Source organism: Anabrus simplex, chromosome 2, assembly GCF_040414725.1.
Source record: "Anabrus simplex isolate iqAnaSimp1 chromosome 2, ASM4041472v1, whole genome shotgun sequence".
Taxonomy (NCBI): domain Eukaryota; kingdom Metazoa; phylum Arthropoda; class Insecta; order Orthoptera; family Tettigoniidae; genus Anabrus; species Anabrus simplex.
In genome coordinates this window covers 735,378,640-735,400,071 of record NC_090266.1, presented here as the reverse complement: position 1 = coordinate 735,400,071, position 21,432 = coordinate 735,378,640, and the positions used below count along the sequence as shown (strand labels likewise).

The 21,432-nt window shown below is 37.7% G+C and overlaps 1 protein-coding gene across 3 annotated transcripts in view; it reads left to right on the top strand.

The window, feature by feature from the left end:
• Positions 1-21,432, top strand: part of LanB1 (laminin subunit beta-1) — a 584,100-nt gene that overhangs the window by 248,720 nt on the left and 313,948 nt on the right. For all 3 annotated transcript variants that reach the window (XM_067141389.2, XM_067141390.2, XM_067141391.2), the window contains exon 6: positions 20,826-21,000. In XM_067141389.2, the coding sequence (XP_066997490.2) occupies positions 20,826-21,000 (175 nt within the window). The remainder of the gene's footprint in view (positions 1-20,825; positions 21,001-21,432) is intronic.

The window sequence follows — 21,432 nt, the reverse complement described above, 5'->3', positions numbered from 1 at the left end:
TAAACATTAAAAGCAGCCAAGTGGTCATTATACATTGAAGGCTTTGACCGACTGTGCCACAGTTCTGTAAGGCGATACTGATTTCCTGCACGTCTCACAAGGACCTGTACAGCGCTCTTGTGCTGTACAGCCGTGGGCACATTCATTTTTAACCCACCTTTGCTGTTCCTGTTCTGAGAATGTCTTGGATCGCATAAAATTCCTATAAAGGAAAACGGTTAAAAGGTTCCACCTTAGTCAATACAAATTAAGTCTTAGGCCAGTATTCTTAGTCGGCTACTTATTTCTCTAATAAGAATGACTTAACAAAGTTGTACTTATTCGTGAAGTCGACTTAAATGTTTCTTGTATTCATAGTCGTTGGTCAAGTTCTACTTTATTAAGCCGGACTTGATAAAGCGTTACTTATTATGCAGACGCTCTGCACAATTAAGTTGAACTTTATAGTATGAGAAATAGTGCAGCCATCATCACAACAGTTGAATATGCCAGTCTTCCTTCAGACACGGCTAACTAGATGTACGCTGCACTCTTAATTCTGAGTTTATTTGTTTATGTATTTGTCCTTTTACCTGTTCCTCTGCAGCTAAAATTGTAGTTACTTTTTTATAAATGGATACGAAAAGCAGTTGCAAGCATTTTACTTCCGTTCAAAAGGAGGTTTTCAAGGATATTTTATTGAAACATTCTCAAATAATATCTCTCTCTCTCTCTCTCTCTCGTGGGTTTTTTTTTTGTACCGGGAAAAAGAGTGTCTGTCTTTGGGGCCGCTGACACTAGCTTGAAGAGTATGGAATATTTCTAAGGGTGTGGTACGTAAACATTGTAGTTGGTACAGAGAGGGGTATTAGTTCACTGAACTTAGATTTGATTTTATTGTTCATTGGAAACAAATTCATATCGCCTTTCAAACAAGTTGAGTTGAAGCGTTGTACCAGGCTGGAATCTCCGAACTCCGGGATGGTTATTGGACACGGTCTGGACAGGAACCATGCCGTACTGGATGTGAAGTTCTCGACATTCTAGAATTTCTCGAAGTTCTAGAGCAGGGATGGCGAACCTTTTCCAACTAGTGTGCCACTTTACGTGTGGTTTATTATTCTAAACTGTTGATTGTGCCACTTGTTATTTTCCTTTAAGGAATGGCTACAACGTACAACACCCAGCACCTCCCCTCCCCCCCACGTGACTTCCTTTCCAAATTCCAGGGTCTTATTTTGCAAATACTGCAAAAATACATTTTTAAATGTGTAAGTTTTGAGAATACATGATATTATTTGTAAATAAATAAATAAATAAATAATAAATAATAAGCTCCCATTGTAACACACTTCATTATTAAATATTATTAGCAGGCTAGTTGGCTGCGTGGTTAGGGGCGTGCAGCTATCCTTGCTTGTAAGGTCACAGCCATGCTTTCATCAAAACAGACTGTACTGCATACATCTGGGAGTTATCCAAATTAGCTTTTGATTGCTCCGAAACTTCTTCACTCCTCGATTTGTTCTGGGTGATTTCCAACAAAAGAGTAGCGTAACAAAAATGTTGCATAGTTTGGGCTGGGAAGACTTGGGAGAAAGAAGATGAGCTGCTCGACTAAGTGGTATGTTCCGAGCTGTTAGCGAAGAGATGGCGTGGAATGACAGTAGACGAATAAGTTTGAGTGGTGTCTTTAAAAATAGGAAAGATCACAATATGAAGATAAAGCTGGAATTCAAGAGGACAAATTGGGGCAAATATTCATTTATAGGACGGGGAGTTAGGGATTGGAATAACTTACTAAAGGAGATGTTCAATAAATTTTCAATTTCTTTGAAATCATATAAGAAAAGCCTAGGAGAACAACAGATAAGGAATCTGCCATCTGGGTGACTGCTCTAAATGCAGATCAGTATTGATTGATTGATGTTTTGATTATTCTATCCTTGACAGCGGTTCAGCTGGCTGGCATTTCTTTCATTCTCTTAGTTATTTGTTGTTTGTTAAGGAAGTTTTCAAATAATGTGTCGGGCATCAATAAGGAAGTTTATTTCAAGAAATCACCGTCAGGAAGCGGTTTCTCATGCCTGCTGTACTATGCAGTGAAACAGACGGAAACAGCCGCACTGATGTTATTCCTTGGCCGAAAAGATGATACAAAAGAACTAGTTAGTTTTGAGTAATGGTCGATATTTTGTGACACGAACTCTCTTCTTTCTACATTTGGCATGGACCAAACATTTGAATGATTAGTCTCAAAATGTCGCTCTACATTAAATGTTAGGGATACAATTGCTTTCAAACACAGGGAACACATCATTCTATCAGTCCGAATTCCCTTGTCCACTGTTCTTGAAAAATCCGGTCACTACCTTTGTTAAGTTTCTGTTCATTTCAGCACCAAAAACATGTTTGTGAGGTCCGTATACAAAACCACCAGAAAACGACACTTATCTCACTTGACTTTCGGACCTATCAGTGTAGCAGTGTTGCCATTTTGTACATCAGGAGGGGACTAGTATTTAGATTTTCGATACGTGTAACACTATAAGATGTGTATTGTCTGTAGTACAAGACGTATATAAAAACATTATTATGTTCATGTGGCGTGCCACCGAAATCGTGTTCGCGTGGCACCTAGTGACACGCGTGGCATAGGTTCGCCATCCCTGTTCTAGAGGATCTGGGAGTTCTCAAATTTCTAGGTGAATACGTTGCGGGGTTCGATCTCACACGATAATACTGAGAGGCGAGGCGCGATGCGTACACAAGTCCCCCGTATGGCATTCAACTCATTCGTAGCACTGTTAAATGAATTAACATTTACCTTTAAATACTGAATATATTCATTCATTCATTCATTCATTCATTCATTGCAAGTTGAATATGTCGAATGATAATGTAATTGACACTCAAATCTTGATTCAAACACCTCGTTGAATCACCAAGGTTCATAAATTATTACTTGAAAGTAAAACCATTAAACTGGATATCTGACCACATATTGGATGTCAGCTGAATTAATACTTGGGAAAATTCTGTACAATTTATAATGTCAAATTCACAACGTAAGTCCGCTAATATTGGCATTGGCATGACAGACTGGATTGTTCCATTAGATCCGTAATCTTTATCATCACAGTTCCTAACTTACTGACTCCGTCAATTTATAATCTGAACGCAATATTGAGCACAATATCTACAGTTCATGAAAGTTCAGGACACATTAGCACGTTCGTAATAAATTAAGCAAATTTAGCGGCGCTCGGAAATGTCCTATTCCGGCTATAAATAAAAATTACGTGTACTTGAAGACTGTCCAGCAACGTCATTAGATGATCATTAAAGTTAAACTGCACTTGGAAAGAGTCTGACGCTGTCTGTGAAAAATTATTATGACATAGAAATTATAAGTTCAATATGGCACTGAAAAATTCTGTGTTCTCTCGGAATTTCACGAGAGGAAAACAAATTCAGATATGGCGTGGGTATTCTATGTTTCCACAGTCTATTACGATGACACAAGTTTAAACACAAGTTTAGATGTGGCACTCAGAAATATTCTATGTTCCCACAGTTCGTTACAAAATATAAGTTCAGACGTAATACTCGGAAATACCCTAAGTTTTCCACAGTTCGTCGCAAAACACAAAGTTCAAATATGGCACTCGGAAAATTTCTATGTTCTCAAAGTTTGTTTATGAAACACAAGTTCAAACGCAAGTTCAAATGTAGTAGTTGGAAGAGTTACAACACTCACGAGAAAAATTCTATGTTCCTTCAGATTGTCACTGAAACACAAGTCCTAATATGCCACTTGAAGAAAATCGTTAAGTTCCACCTCCGCTGGAACCGAGCACTCGAGATGCGAAGTCACGTCTGACCATAGGTTCGGGCTGCCGCACTTGTAGAGCTCCATGAATCACCCGTACCGCAGAGACGGTGAAGTATTACTGCCTCTGTAGCCTGGATCGTCCTCCCTTTATACCCGGATGTGGCGAAGCATCTAGAAACGGGGATATTATCCACCTCTATAACTCCCAAAGTACATGATGAATTTTCTCGAGAATTTGATAGATTGCATCTGTTACGATGGCCTCCACGTTGGCGGTGTAAAAACAACATCTTAACTACAAGTAGACTTTTACCCATGGGTCGGAATATTACCATGTATGGTCACGCCTGGCTACGTGAAGCTGGCTCGAAGCGGCTACGTCACGGCCATGCATGTCAGTGAGTTCGGCGGGCTGCCTATCCTCCACCTCACGCGAAGTTTAACACACATACTTCGAACTTGGTTTCACGTAGCGGAGTTTCCGGTACTATATATAAAGGTACAAAAATGAAAATAGACGTGAATTAATGAGACAGTTCCAGGCATCTCAGAAACTTACAACTTGGTGCCAGAGTAGCTGATGACCTCAGGATCCTTAGAAAAAACGAAAATTCTCAAAATTCCCTCAGGGGGCACGCTTGGGGGGGCTTCAAATTTTGGGTTCAGCATAAGAATGCAGTCGTATATATTTACCCAGATCAATAACCTATAGGTTTAGTGGGCTTAAAAAACTTTCAGGAAATTCCTAATTTTTATCCCCCTTCCCCCCAAATCAAGCTGGCGGCACAATCTACCAGACTAGCTAGTAAATTGAAATTTGGCAAAATTATAATTTTAGCCTGTAAGCGACGGAAAAATTCCAAGATGTTTAAATTTTTCACCTTTTACCCCTGAAAAGTATAGAAATTTGGAGGCAATTTTAATGATGGTACAGACCTTCCTTTCGAGGTATTTGGTGGCTAAACGGTAAGTCGTATCACAAAGCGGATGACACAATTTTGGTTCAATTTGGAGTGATCTACAACTTAGGTCCTATTATGATTTTTTGTCATATCTCTCACCCCTATACGTTAGATTTGGCTGTATTTCTCGATTGTACATTACATTTTGTGACTTTTGCACATATATTCATATGACAAAGATGTTGATTCCATAGGGAACCTGAAATATTTGTTCCGAATGAGTAAATTTACAATACCAATATAGTTGGTCCGTTATTGGACATTATAAATTTCCCTATGGAAATCAACATCTTTGTCATCTGCTGGCCAGGCAGGCATCAATTTGTGAAAATGAGACAGTCTCTCTCATAGTGCACTGGCCCTGTCGGTGGCTCCAAGTAGCCTACGTAGTAGCCTCCACAGTGTGCACTAGCCATGCGTGTTGGTGGTGTGCTATTTACCAACTGATGAGCCCAACTTGGCATACTGGGGCGAAACGCTGACAACCAGGAATGAGTTAGCTGGAAAATTTATAATGTCCTATAACGGACCAACTCTCTTGGTATTATCGTATATTCATAGTTTGACACACTTATAGGAAAGATAGTCATCGAATTTGGAACGCACACTGTCACGACCGATGCTGGCCACATGTGAGCCAAATTTCATGATTCTAGCTTCCGCGTAAGTATGCGGACAATGATATAAAGTGTTAAAAATGTACTCAAATTTTACCCCTCTCAAATTTTCTAACTCAATCGAACCCATAAATATGGGAGATACGAACAAATGTTTTAGGACCAAACATGTAGAATGATAAAAGTGGCGTCTGATGGCTTAAACCATTTGTCAATATGATGAACCGTTTAGGAGCAGTAAATCTAGAAATGAAGGTCTGCATGTTTATCTGTCATGTATATATAAAAGCAAGTCGGTTTGGAGCGATCTAGAAAGTGTGTGTCTGTCATTATTATTAATACTTCACAAATTGATAGCGACTGTCAGCAGGAGAGCATCTCCTATTGTAATCGATTCTCCCCACATCTACCTTGACTGGCAGTAAGAATGGGGTTCTTCTCCAACTCCTGTGTGACTGGCGTTAGTAAGGAGGACCTACCATTTTAATGAATAATTCCCTTCTCGGTTTGACTAGCAGAAGGCAAGGGAGCATGCATTTTTGTTCAAATCTCTCCTACCCGATTGTGTCTGGCAGCAGACACAGGTGCCCGCTATTATAAACAAATTTACTGAGTAAAATATGACTGGCATTAGGCAAAGTGGCCTGGTATTATAACCGAAACTCACCAACTCGAGTGTAACTGACAGTAAGCTGACTGCCATTAGGAAGTGGGGCCTGTCATTATAATAAGGTAAGGTAAAGATGTATTCTGCCCGAAGGCAGGTCCAAACCTCCGCAGAGGTGTGCCTGAGCCGGAGTTTACGTACGGTAGGGTGGCCAGTTCCTTTCCGCAACTCCATTCCCTTACCCCCCACCAACAGCCCGTGGCAACCTATCCATATCTTGACCACGGCCAATGTTGCTCTACTTCGAAGGTCTCACAGGATCCGGTGTTTCGACACGGCTACAGCTGTTGGCTGTCATTATAATAACAGCATAATTCAGTTTTGATTGACACTAGGGAAGTTGCCTGCCGTTATAATGAAAGCTCCTCATCTGTAATGTGTCTGGAAGTAGGAAAGGGGGCCTGCCATTGTAACGAAAACTCCCCAAATTGATTGTGACCGGCAGTAGACAAGGTGGCCTGCCATTATCATGACTCCACAACTTGCACGTTTCACTGGAAAGAATGTATGGAGTCCTCCCCATGGCGTTTCTTCGATAACGGTAAGAGCTAGGCTATTTAATAAAATCTCACGCACCGCATGTACAGCAATTCATGTAGAAAACCATATGCAGTGTAGAATACCCTAGCGAAGCACGGGTACATTTGCTAGTAGAGAATAAGAAGATGGACACGGTATCTTCTAAGCAAAGGGAAGATGCTTGGTTAAGTATTGCTGAAGAATTCAATTCCTCAATACTGTAGTAAATGTAAGTACAAAGGGGTAATTTTTTTATAATGGTGAAAATACTGTTAAGAAAGCGGTGATTGTATAAGTATTATTATACCTAGCACTAATTTGGTTATAATTTATTATAGCGAGATGCTAAACAATTGCAGGAGGTATGGGCAAATATGAAATGACATCAAAGGAACCTCCTTTTGAATTCCACTTCACTGTAGAATTCAAATAGATCCATAACATTTCTCAAGTATCGCTTTGGAGCACGGATTTCTTCTAACACTTCCTCAAAATCTTTATCCATTTTATAGATTAAGATGCGAAATAAGTCATGGGTCTGCTTGACTTGACGAAGTTCAATTTATTTCATCACATAAGTAACACTTAAATGACCATGAATTCCAATAAGTTCAGCTTCATGAAGTTAGACTTCATGAAGTATATCACTATTAAGTAGGACTTATTTGTGCTGGAATCTGGAATAATTGACAACATAAAATTAATGCCAATACATTTTGTACAAATGTTACTCCAGCAACATCGAGTACAAGTTAAATGTTCATAACATAGGCAATTATCAACTGGAGAAAATTGTTAATATAGTTAACGAAGTTTCAACGACAATCCTACAAGTCAAGCAACATTGAATCAATACAATTAGCCAGATCTCAAAAGGTTTCCTAAAATAATTTTAAAGGATGTTCACCAGATGAGTTTCGTCAATAAAATGTTAGACTTAGATAGATTTTAGACAAATATGTTTTAACTTAGTCATAATTTTATTGTTATATGACTTGTAAAATATTATAAGATTTGTCAGTCAGGTTTACAAGCATTTTAATCTTAATCCAATAGAATAGATTCATGATCTTATATAACCTTAAGTAAATAATAATTGGCTGATGATGCTCACGAAAAAGGAGCGAAACATGTACCATATCAACAACTTAAAAAATATGCAAGTTTTTATTGTATTGAATAGGTGGTAATTAACAAAATTATGAGAATTTTGTATCACAAGTAGGTCTTCAATACGGACAAAAAATGAAATTTATAACCTGCAATCTGGAATAAAGTCAAGATTTAAGTTCAACTTAAACGTAAGTATTACTTATTGCGAATATGAATATCAGCCTTAGTAAACTTTAAAGAACTAGCACAAAAAGCCGTACATGTTTTGGCCTTTATTTGGCCTTCTTCAGCCATGAAAATATATTACCGTGATAAAAACTATTGCATGCAACAGTGATATTAAATTAACAACACTGAAGAGAACTTTTATTTAAAAAAATACATGCATCTATCTATCTATCTATCTATCTATCTATCTATCTATCTATCCATCTATCTATATGTCTAACTAACATGTCCTGACTGACTGACTCATCATCGTGAGCCAAAACTATTGAACATAAAGAAATGAAATTTTGGGGATATATTTATATTAGAGTTTAGGTGCTCACTAAGGGAGGATTTTTTAATATTCCGTTGCTAAGTAGGTGAAAAGGCGGATGCATTGTTTATTTGAGCATAATTATCTATATCTCAAAAACTTAAAAGTTTACAGACGTAAAAAAATGGTATTTAGAATCTCCAAAAAAAATAAAGAAACACAACCTTTTGTTTTTGGAAATCCCCTCAAGGTAGGTGAAAAAAGGTGGAAAAGGGGTTGAGTACCTTTTATGAGGATACTTATATCTTAAAAACTGAAGATATCACAGGCATGAAAAGTGGTATTTGAAATCTCCTTTAAAAATAAAGAAACACGTATTTTTTGGTTTTTGGAAAATCCAATTAATGGGGGTGAACAGGACTGACAAATGGAGTGAATTAAAAAAAAACTATATCTACAGTATATCTCAGAAACATAAATTGTTACAGATGTGAAAATTTGGTATTTGGAATCTTCTGTAAGAGTAAAGAAACATAGATAATGTATTTTCGGAAATTCTACTTAAGGGGAACTGAAAAAGGGGGTAAATTTTTAAAACGAGAACATCTACAGAACATCTCATAAAGTTGACATGTTACAGATATGAACATTGATATTTTTAATCTCTTTTAAAATAAAGAGACATGTATTTTTTGTTTTGGGAAAAACCACTAAATGGGGGAGGGTAAAAAAGACTGAAAAGGGGGTTGAATTCCTTTTATTGGAATAGTGATGTCTCAAAAACTGAAGATGTTACAGAGGTCAAATTTGGTAATTGGAATCTCCTTTAAAAATAAAGAAATGCGTATTTCTTTGTTTTCGAAAAATTCACTTAACGGGGAGAGGGGGGTGAAAGATTTGAAATATTAGTTGAATTCTTTGTATGAGGATATTTATACCTCAAAAACTAAATATGTTGCAGACGTGAAAATTATTATTTGGAATCACCTTTAAAAATAAAGAAACGTGTACTTCTTTGTTTTCGGAAAATCCACTTAAGGGGTGAATGAATTGAAAAATTAGTTGAGTTATTTGTATGAGGATACTTAAATCTAAAAAACTGAAGATGTTACAGGCATGAAAATTGGTATTTGGAACCTCCTTTAAAAAATAAACACGCATTTTTGGGGGAAAATCAACTTTAGGGGAGAGGAGTAAAAAGGGCTTTGAATTCTTTTATGTGGATACTTACATCTCAAAAACTGAACATGTTACAGATATGAATGTTGGTATTTTGAATTTCCTTTAAAAATAAAGAAACACGTATTTATTATTTTTGGAAAACCCACTTAAGGGGAGAGAGGGGTGGAAGGAAGTGAAGAAGAAGTTGAATTCTTTTTGTGTGGATACTTATATTATACCAATGCCTACCACAATAGTGCAGGTCTATATGCCTACTAGTTCAGCGGATGATGAAGAAATCAAAAGAATATATGAGGAGATAGAAGATTTAATACAATGTGTAAAAGGTGACGAGAATCTAATTGTGATGGGAGACTGGAATGCAGTGGTAGGCCAAGGAAGAGAAGGTACTACACTAGGAGAATTTGGATTGGGACAAAGGAACGAAAGAGGAAATCGGCTGGTTGAATTCTGCACTGATCATAATTTAGTCCTTGCCAATACTTGGTTCAAACACCACAAACGACGGCTGTATACGTGGACGAGACCTGGAGACACTGGAAGGTATCAAATAGACTTCATTATGATTAGGCAGAGATTCAGAAACCAGGTGTTGGATTGCAAAACTTTCCCAGGAGCAGACATGGACTCTGACCACAACTTGTTGGTCATGAAATGCCATCTGAAGTTGAAGAAATTGAAGAAAGGAAAGAATGCAAAAAGATGGGATCTAGACAAGTTGAAAGAAAAGAGTGTGAGGGATTGTTTCAAGGAACATGTTGCACAAGGACTAAATGAACAGGCTGAAGGAAACACTATAGAGGAAGAGTGGAGAGTCATGAAAAATGAAGTCAGTAGGGCTGCTGAAGAAATGTTAGGAAGGGAGAAAAGATCAACTAGGAATCAGTGGATAACTCAGGAGATACTAGACCTGATTGATGAACGACGACATGAAATGAAGAGGGCAGAAAAGAATACAGACGATTAAAGAATCAAGTGGATAGAAAGTGCAAGGTAGCTAAGGAAGAATGGCTGAAGGAGAAGTGCAAGGATGTCGAAGGTTGTATGGTCCTGGGAAAGGTAGATGCTGCATACAGGAAAATCAAGGAAACCTTTGGAGAAACGAAATCGAGGTGTATGAATATTAAGAGCTCAGATGGAGAGCCACTTCTAGGGAAAGAACACAAAGCAGAAAGATGACATGAACATAACCAACAGTTGTATCAAGGTAAAGATGTAGATAATTTGGTTCTGGAACAAGAAGAGGCTGTTGATGCTGATGAAATGGGAGACCCAATTTTGAGGTCAGAGTTTGACAGAGCTGTAAGTGAACTAAATAGGAACAAGGCACCTGGAATTGATGACATTCCCCCTGAATTACTGACTGCCTTAGGAGAAACCAGCATGGCAAGGTTATTTCATTTAGAGTGCAAGATGTATGAGACCGGAGAAGTCCCATCCGATTTTTGGCAGAATGTTGCTATACCTATTCCCAAGAAAGCCGGTGCTGACAGGTGTGAAAACTACAGCACCATTAGTTTAGTATCTCATGCCTGCAAAATTCTAACAAGTATTATTTACAGAAGAATGGAAAAACAAGTTGAAGCTGAGTTGGGAGAAGATCAGTTTGGCTTCAGAAGAAATGTAGCGACACGTGAAGCAATCCTGACTTTACGTCTGATCTTAGAGGATCGAATCAAGAAGGACAAGCCCACGCACATGGCATTCGTAGATCTAGAAGAGGCATTCGATAATGTTGATTGGACCAAGCTATTTATGATTCTGAAGATGATAGGGATCAGATACTGAGAACGAAGAATTATCTACAATCTGTATAAAAATCAGTCTGCAGTGATAAGAATCGAGGGCTTTTAAAAAGAAGCAGCAATCCAGAAAGGAGTGAGGCAAGGCTGCAGTTTGTCCCCCCTCCTTTTCAATGTTTACATAGAACAGCAGTAAAGGAAATCAAAGAGAAATTTGGAATGGGAATCACAGTCCAAGGAGAGGAAATCAAAACCTTGAGATTTGCCGATGATATTGTTATTTTATCTGAGACTGCAGAAGATCTCGAAGTTGCTGAATGGTATGGATGAAGCCTTGGGTAAGGAGTACCAGATGAAAATAAATAAGTCCAAAACAAAAGTAATGGAGTGCAGTCGAACGAAGGCAGGTGATGTAGGAAACATTAGATTAGGAAATGAAGTCTTAAAGGAAGTAGATGAATATTGTTACTTGGGTAGTAAAATAACTAACGATGGTAGAAGTAAGGAGGACATAAAATGCAGACTAGCACAAGCAAGGAAGAGCTTTCTTAAGAAAAGAAATTTGCTCACTTCAAACATTGATATAGGAATTAGAAAGCTGTTTTTTAAGATCAACATGTGGAGCGTGGCATTGTATGGAAGTGAAACATGGACGATAATTAGGTCAGAAGAAAAGAGAATAGAAGCTTTTGAAATGTGGTGTTACAGAAGAATGCTGAAGGTGAGATGGATAGATCGAATCACGAATGAAGAGATACTGAATTCATCTTAAGACACCCAGGACTTGTTCGGTTGGTTTTTGAAGGAAGTGTAGGTGGTAAGAACAGTAGGGGTAGACCTAGGTATGAACATGACAAACCGATTAGAGCAGATGTAGGATGCAATAGTTACGTAGAAGTGAAAAGGTTAGCACAGGATAGGGTGGCATGGAGAGCTGCATCAAACCAGTCTATGGACTGATGACTCAAACACACACTTATATATCAAAAACTGAAGATGTTACAGACGTGAAAACTGGTATTTGGAATCTCTTTTAAAAATAAAAATAAAACGCTTGTTTTGTTTTCGGTGAAAAGAATTGAAAAAGCGGGTGAATTTTTAAATTGAGTACTGGTATATCTACAAAATATAAGTAAAAAACTTAACATGTTACAGACGTGAAACTTTGTAGTTGGTAAGTCCTTTTAATAACACTGGAACATTTTTAATTTTCGAAAAAGCACTTAATGGGGGTGAAAAGAAGAGAAAAAAAGGCCAAGCTCGATAGCTGCAGTCGCTTAAGTGCGGCCAGTATCCAGTAATCGGAAGATAGTAGGTTCAAATCCCACTGTCGGCAGCCCTGAAGATGGTTTTCCGTGGTTTCCCATTTTCACACCATGCAAATGCTGGAGCTGTACCTTAATTAAGGTCACGGCCGCTTCCTTCCCACTCCTGGCCCTTCCCTTCCCTGTCCCATCGTCGCCATAAGACCTGTCTGTGTCGGTGTGACATGAAGCAACTAGCAAAAAAAAAAAAAGGAGTTTATTGAATTTTTATGAGTATACTTACATCTCAAAATCTGAAGATGTTACAGACGTGGAAATAGGTATTTGGAATCTCGTTTGAAAGAAACTTTTTTCGACTTGAGAGAAGTCTGTTTCTCACATGTACCGATCTATGTTGCATGGTCATCTTAGCCCCCAAAGGTAATACCACAAACGTTGTTTGCAAAGAGTTTCTGGGGTTAAATGAAACTCAATTTTTCAGCGAGTTTTTTAATACCTTAGTGATTTTCAGATAATGTCTTAGTACAGTACCGAGGAATGATTGCTTTTAACAAATTACAAAATCCACATGAGCGAAACCACGGGTAACTGCTATTACACACATACATACATACATACATACATACATACATACATACATACATCTTCGTTATAGACTGTTATGCCTTTCAGTGTTCAGTCTGTAAGCCTTTTTGAATTTATTCAGTCTGCAAGGCTCTTTGAATTTACTAACCGCTGCCTCAATCCTCTATTTTTAACTAGTTCTGTGGCCTCGTTTAGTTCTATAACTTTTATCTTTAAATCGCTAGAAACTGAGTCTAACCATCGTCGTCTTGGTCTCCCTCTACTTCTCTTACCCTCCATAACAGACTACATTTTTCTCCTAGGTAAACTGTCCTCCTCCATTCGCCTCACATGACCCTACAACCGAAGCCAGTTTATGTGTACAGAGGACGATCCATGTAATCTATGAACAATAAAGGTGAAACATTCAAGCTTTGTCAAACCCTTGTAAGTACCTTGAACCAAGATATCATTCTACCATCAATTCTGACTGCAGCCCAATTGTCAACATAAACGCCTTCAATTGATTTGAATAATCTACCCTAAATCCCATAGTCCCCCAGTATGACGAACATCTTTTTCCTTGGTACTCTGTCATAAGCCTCCCCTAGATCTACAAAGGTTAAACATAGCTGTCTATTCCTTTCATAACATTTTTCAGTTAGCTCATGCATACTGAAAATCTGATCCTGACAGCCACTCTGGTGTCTGAAACCATATCGGTTTTCATCCAACTTCCTGTCAGTTATTGATTGCACCCTCTCTTTTAAGATGTTAGTGAACACTTCGCCTGGTATATTGGTCAATGAGATACCCTGATAGTTGCTGAAATCCTTCCGCTTTCCTTGCTTTTAGATGGGTCCATTTACTGCTTTTGTCCAATCAGAAAGTACCTTGCTAACACACCATGCTAATCTTGTTACTCTATGGAGCCATTTCATCCCTGCCTTCCCACTGTATTTCACCATTTCAGGTCTCATTTCATCTATTCCCGCTGCTTTATAATCATGGAGTTTATTTACCATCCTTTCCACTTCTTTATCTTCGTTTCCCGTTTCCAGCTTCCCGGGTCGGGTTTCCTTTCCACGTAATCACATCATTGTCCTCTTCCCATGATTTTGGTTGTTTGCAATGTCCCCAGGAAGATTTTTCTTTTACATTGAGAAGATTTTATTTTTATTCATTTCATCTGTCCAGTTATTCCGTGGGATCTGTTATGAGGTCACCTGAATTACCCAAAACACTATTCATTTCCCTTTTCTCTCCCTTCCTAAGATTCTTTATTACTGTCGAAAAATGTTTCCCTGCTGCTTGACCTAGTCTTTCCCGGTTATTACCGAAATCTTCCCACAGATCCTTCTTGGATTGAACAACCGGTTGTTTCGCTCTGTTTGTTTCATCTACGTAAAATTCCCTGTCTGCGTCTGTTCTTGTTTGGAGCCATTTGTGATACGCTTTCTTTTTATGTTTACAAGCTGATCTTACTTCATCATTCCACCACGATCATTCCCATCTTTACAAATAGTTATTCCAAGGCATTTTACTTGCTGTTTCTACTCCAGCATCCCTGTATGCCCTCCCCCCATTCTCTTTTTATATCATGAACCTGATTACTGTCCATTATTTGGAACTTTTCACTAACCTAATCGCCCGACTCATTGGCTGAACGGTCAGCGTACTGGCCTTCGGTTCAGAGGGTCCCGGGTTCGATTTCCGGCCGGGTCGGGGATTTTAACCTTAATTGGTTAATTCCAGTGGCACGGGGGCTGGGTGTATGTGTTGTCTTCATCATCATTTCATCCTCATCACGACGCGCAGGTCGCCTACGAGCGTCAAATAGAAAGACCTGCACCTGGCGAGCCGAACCCGTCCTAGGATATCCTGGCACTAAAAGCCATAAAACATTTCATTTACTAACCTAATCCATGTTCTTCTGCCTAATTTCCTCGTCCTGTAGATTTTCAACCCTTATTCGTCTGCAGACAGATTTCACTTTCTCTGTCCTAGGCCTAGAGATACTTACTTCACTACAGATCAGATAGTGGTCTGTATCATCGAAAAATACTTAGAAAACCCATACATTTCTAACAGATTTCCTGAATTCAAAGTCAGTTAAGGCGACATTTTGGAGATAAAGATATTTTTACCTAATGAATGGATTTTCACGAAACTTTGTGGGATAGTCACCTAAATAAAAGTAGAGATGTCACGAACATTTCTTTCAAATACAATTAATAGATTTTCCAAAATAATTTTTTTTTTAAATGTTCAATTCCATTTTTTATATCTTAGAAGTGAAGCTTCCACAGTGTGAAGAATTATTTAATTTAATTTCCGGGTTGAACCGTGTTGTAGTTGTCTGCACATAATTCCAGTTATTTTTGTCATGAAATTTAATCTGTAGTGAACTAAGTATCTCTAGGCCTAGGACAGAGAAAGTGAAATCTGTCTGCAGACGAATAAGGGTAGAAAATCTACAGAACGAGGAAATTAGGCAGAAGAACATGGATTAGGTTAGTGAAAAGTTCCAAATAATGGACAGTAATCAGGTTCAGGATATAAAAAGAGAATGGGGGCATACAGGGATGCTGGAGTAGAAACAGATGCAGACAGGAAATTGTACGTAGATGAAACAGAGCAAAACAACTGGTTGTTCAATCCAAGAAGGATCTGTGGGAAGATTTTGGTAATAACCGGGAAATTTAATTTTGTAATTAGGTAGATAATACTTCTTTTAAAAGCACTATGTGTGTAATTTTTACGTTCTAAAATTTTGGACTTCTAAAAATCCCTTCAACTTGAAAAAATTCTGCAATCAAAAACTCCATATGCAGGTTTCTTAATATAGCTGTGATACATATACCATACAAATTTTGTTACATTTGGCAGATTATTATGGGAGAAAAATGGGATTTAAATGTAAAGTTACAGTTGGCAAACAAAGCATTATTACAGTGATAAATTGTTTGAATTCAGCGGTATAACTTCATGACAAGGAAAAAGGAACCCAATCCTTTCAATTTCAGTCATAAAAATTTTCACCAAAATGACCAAAATATTGATATTTATCTCCAGAGTGTCGCCTTAAGATATTGTCTGTTATGGATCTGGTGCCCCTACCCTCCCATGTGTAGCAGTGAATAGCCTTATACTTGAATAATGTATTTGTAAGTGCTAATCTCATACTAACACACATATCCAGCAAACACTTCCCATTCGCATTAGTTTTCATATCTTCCCCACATTTACCAATCACCCTTTTGTATCCTTCAGTTCTATTTCCAACTCTTGCATTGAAATCACCCATTAGCACTATCCTATCCTTGCTGTTGACCCTGACTACTATGTCACTCAATGCTTCATAAAACTTGTCAACTTCATCCTCATCTGCACCCTCACATGGAGAATACACAGAGACAATTCTCGTCCTTAATTCCTACAGCTGCCAAATCTACCCACATCATTCGCTCATTTATGTGCCTAACAGAAACTTTGTTGTGTGCAATAGTATTTCTGATGAACAGCCCTACCCCACACTGTGCCCTTTCCTTTTTAACACCCGTCAAAGTACACTTTATAATCTCCTATCTCTTCCTCGTTATCTCCCCTTACCTGAATATCATTTACTCCTAGCACATCCAGAGGCATCCTCTTTGCTGACTGAGCCAATTCTACTTTCTTTCATAAGCCCCATTAATATTGATGGCTCCCCATCCAATTCCATTTCTTTGTTGTTATTTGAAATTCATAATAAACTAAGTACTAGGAGAGTTAAATTAAAAATGAAACACATGATGGGTTCAGAACATCTTTAAAATTCCTTGCTGAATAGTGTTGAATAAGGGGATGGAAAACGAGGATAAAAATTAATGGTTTCGAAAATGTAACCGTCATTATGTAATTGTCCTGCTGGTTCCTCAATATGGAACATTTGGAGTGATTGTTGTCTGAAATCCAAAAAATTTATAAAAGCATTCTGACAAAAGGAAAGAAAGAAAAAGAAGGAATAAGGAACGGAAATAATAGATATTTTACAAAACGAGGTAAACAAGTAATAATTTAAAACTGTATATTGAATTATCCTCCTGCCTCGATGCTTACAGATACACACTCAAGTGGTGTTGATGTTTGTATGAGTGCGAGCGAACATGTGATCGCCTCAAAACAGTCCCATTGGAAGCGAGTGGGGAAGAGTGGGAGGGAGTGACCTTGGCGGGAACATCGCTCTTGCAGAGAGCTGATGGCAACCTGTTTGTTTTTAACTTGGGAATTGATTATTATTGCCTCGTCAAACAAAATTTTGGGCTTGACCCAAATTGCATTAAAATTGTGTATTGGATTATTCCTTTGATCACAATGAATGTGTAAGTTTTTCAGTATGTTTAAACTTGATCCCTTCTTGGCTGAAATTTTTTCAACGGCTACCTTGAGCCTTTTTTTAATGTTTAATATATTACGTGCACAGCTAAAAAGTTTTTACCATGTCACTATCATTGTGACCATTTCTCATTTCAGTTTTAACTTTGCAAGGTTACACTGTATTGCTTAACTTTTAATTCTCATATGTTTTATCTAACATTATTATATTTGCACATTGTTTTATGGACTATGTGATGCTTTGTATAATTTGAGTTATTGGCTGATGATGACCTTGACCTAGGTTGAAACTAATGCCATTTTTAAAAGTAACTTTTAATGTAACTCACATTGCATAAAGTGGTGTATTGAAAAGGTGGAACTGTTAATCCTTTATTTAAATGTCATTGTAATCAAAGTTCAGTATGGACCAATCAACATGAAATTTATATTCTACAATTATTTCCTTGCTCACCTTGTGTATATTTTGTGAGATATTTTACACCTTTATTATTGTGTTAATGTCATTCTAGAGTAAATGTGATTTAATATCTCTATATTTAAAATGTTAGGCTGATTATAGTTACACTTTGTTTGAGAGAATGGTTGAACATATTGACTTTGTAGAGCCTTCTGATGAAAACTGTTGGTCTCTAGATTTGCATTTTCTCTTTAAAAACACTATTCCCTTCTAGTTAAAAAAAAAAAAAAAAAAAAAGCATTCTCATTGGCAGTGGCAAGTGAAAATAATGGTCAAAATGCTAACGCTACATGAACTAGGCTGACTGGTCAATTTCTGAAGCAACCTGTTCTTCCCCCAAGCCAACCTGGGGGTAGATGGCAAATGAGTTATATGGTCTAGAAGGAGTTGCTTACTGTCGTTTTGTATTTCTTTTGTCACTCTTACCATGTGTGATAATATCTCAGATAAACTTTAACTTAGATGCTACAGTCAGTCTGTCTGTCTGTTAGGTCATCAGCCCAGAGGCTGGTTGGATCCTCAAATAGCAGCACCAAAGGTTATGCCGTTATAAGGAAACCCCAAAAACCAATGGCAGCACCAAAATGAGGCGTACTAGGCAAAATGAGGAGTGAGGTAGTTTGCCATTGCTTTCCTTACTGGGTCAGAAAGTACTATTGCAGCACGACTGACCCTATGAGAGCACCTTTCATAACACTCAGATGCACTAGTCATGCTCTGAACATCATTACTCAGCACTACCCATACCCCAGCAACTTTCATATTGTCACAGCCATGGATGTTGACTGGCGATTAGGTGGAAGCTACACTTTACTCTGGCCTGTGCCAAAAGATGGATGCAAAAGTACTGTATCCATCAAGAAATGACAGCAGGCAGCCTACAGTCAGTATGGAACTTGAAATATGGATTACATTTCTTGCAATATGTGGTAATTTTGGAGAAATTCCTCTTTTTGATCAACATCATAATTGTTACATTGTGTCTATGAACTGCTACTTCTATCCTGGTGGTTAGCGATGGGAGTTGACCTTCAGTACACACTTTATTAATTGAGGCTTTATTTTTCTCCATCATCTCAGCAAAGTGAGATGACTGCTTGGGAAAAAAAAAAAGTTTTACTCGTAAGCGCCGTTTTGTATGTAAGTTTAACCTCTTAACATACCAATTATTTACAAAATTGTGATCTTTTTTTACCTAATTTTTTTATTGTTAAAATGGGCTATTTATTGAAAACTAATGACAGTGGTAACAATAAAAATACATTTTTCGAACTTAACAATGAAATGTAAGCCACCGAAAAGTTCCTGCTTTAAAATCCCGAGTATACTCTTGATATTTTTTACGGGTTCTAAAATAAATAACACAGCACTAAACAGATGGCAAGTAAAACAACATGACACTCAATACGGTTCAAATGTTTGGGGCTGTGTGAAATGCCCTAATACAAGGATCAACACACAATGCTACATCGCTGGAAAGCCGCTAAAACGAACTGCCTGAGTCACCGACACCCACTACGGTTGAGTCAGAGACATCTGTTGGCAAAAATAGGACCCTAAAGTAATAATTTCATAAACATCTGGCGGAAATATTGAGAAACAACAAGAAACGAGTATATTCGGGCTTTTAAATTAGGTACCGACCAATGAGCGACATTCCCGAGTATACTCGGGATTTTATTTTATATAAATATATAAAACCCCGAGTATACTCGGGCTTTCATGTTAAGAGGTTAAACTGCGATTTCTTCTGTTCATATGGGTCTTTTATTTTTCGGAGTTTTTCTCATGTGTTTCATTGATCATACTGTGTTTTCGTCATATTGCCAGTCCATTTTAGTGGATGAGAAATGTCTCGATGCAATTTCTTCATGTTGTAATTTTTGTATTTAATCATTTATCATCATCGTTGTCGTCATTGTCGAAACCCAAAGAATTTTAATCATACTAGGTGATGGAAGCCAGCCCCGTGGTGTAGGGATAGCGTGCCTGCCTCTTACCCGGAGGCCCCAGGTTCGATTTTAGGCCAAGTCAGGGATTTTTACCTGGACCTGAGGGCTGGTTCGAGGTCTACTCAGCCTACGTGATTAGAATTGAGGAGCTATCTGACGGTGAGATAGTGGCCCTGGTCTAGAAAGCCAAAAATAACGGCCGAGAGGATTCATTGTGCTGACCACACGACACCTCGTAATCTGCAGGCCTTCAGGCTGAGCAGCGGTCGCTTGGTAGGCCAAGGCCCTTCAAGGCTGTAGTGCCATGGGGTTAGGTGATGGAAATTGGTTGTATCGAGTGGTTTTGTAAAGGTTATATCACGATTAAGAACCATTTCAGAAATTGTCACAGAGTGGAATGATAGTATTAAGGATTTAATTTTTGTCGACAACCAACTCTAGTATGGAAGTCTTATGTCTCTGAATGGCAAATACACTGGCCATACTCAACTTTATTGTACAATATAAGCTAATGGTTTTTTGGTTGCTTAGAGTAAACAACAATGATACTAACCACATTGTTGATGATGGTAATGACAATATAAAGTTGAATTCACAACTTTGAGAACTTGGCATAGTAGTTCTTTAACCATGAACATTTTAGAGCACTGATGCACAACCACCTTCAGAGTAATTCCCTTCCCTTTCAAGCACAATTAAGAACATAAAACCAGATGTTGGAATTCATCGCCAGGCATGGCTAATCATTATATTGTGTCTAAGAATGGTTTAAACTTACAAAAAAATTGTAGTTGAGAAATTTAATAAAATAACAGTAAATCAGTAGCTTCTATTTTGCTCTTTCATGTGTCGAATATTAATATCTTTTATTCTTTTGATGTAGGAAAGTCACTCAGTGGAAAATTATGTTTAAATGTGATATTGCATGCTCAAAGGAAGAAAACAGATTCAAAACCCTTTCGTTGAGAATGACCAAAAAACTTGTGTTTAAAAAAAAGTAAATTATATTTTACTTACTTAATTACTTACATTACAACAGCTAGACAAATAAGCTGTGTTGTTTATTATTGCCACTGGAGTATGAATGATGGACTGTTGTTTCATTTCTAGGAGTAATCCACAGCAGAGATCGTGGTGGCAGTCTGAGAATGGAGTGGAGAACGTCACTATTCAGTTAGACTTGGAAGCTGAATTCCATTTTACTCATATGATCATTACATTTAAAACCTTCAGACCGGCGGCTATGTTAATCGAAAGGTCATATGATTTTGGAAGAACGTGGCAGGTATGAAACTTTAATTGTATAGTTAAATGCTGCATGGAGTGATACTGATGATGATTAGTAAATTTGTAAGATAGTGTTTTGTTGAATGCATCTATTATCTGCAATTAGTTTTAAGAAATGTAAGTCTAGAATTGTTAGCAATTTTCTGTTAATATGGATGGGGGTAAATCTGGTTTCATTTTTGTTCTGTTGAAAATATATTTCAGTTCTTGCAATATCTCGTAATATATGAGACTCTTGTTCAAGCACAGATATGATATAATCTGCAAGTTTCACAAAGAGTTGTATTTTTCATTATTGGCATTTTCAAAAAACAAATAAACAAAACAAGGAGGATGCTGTTGGCGGAGTGACACAGACTGTTGAGAGAAATAGAGATTCGACACGCTTCTACGCTCGCAATGTGCACATGACATTCTTGTTAAACACACT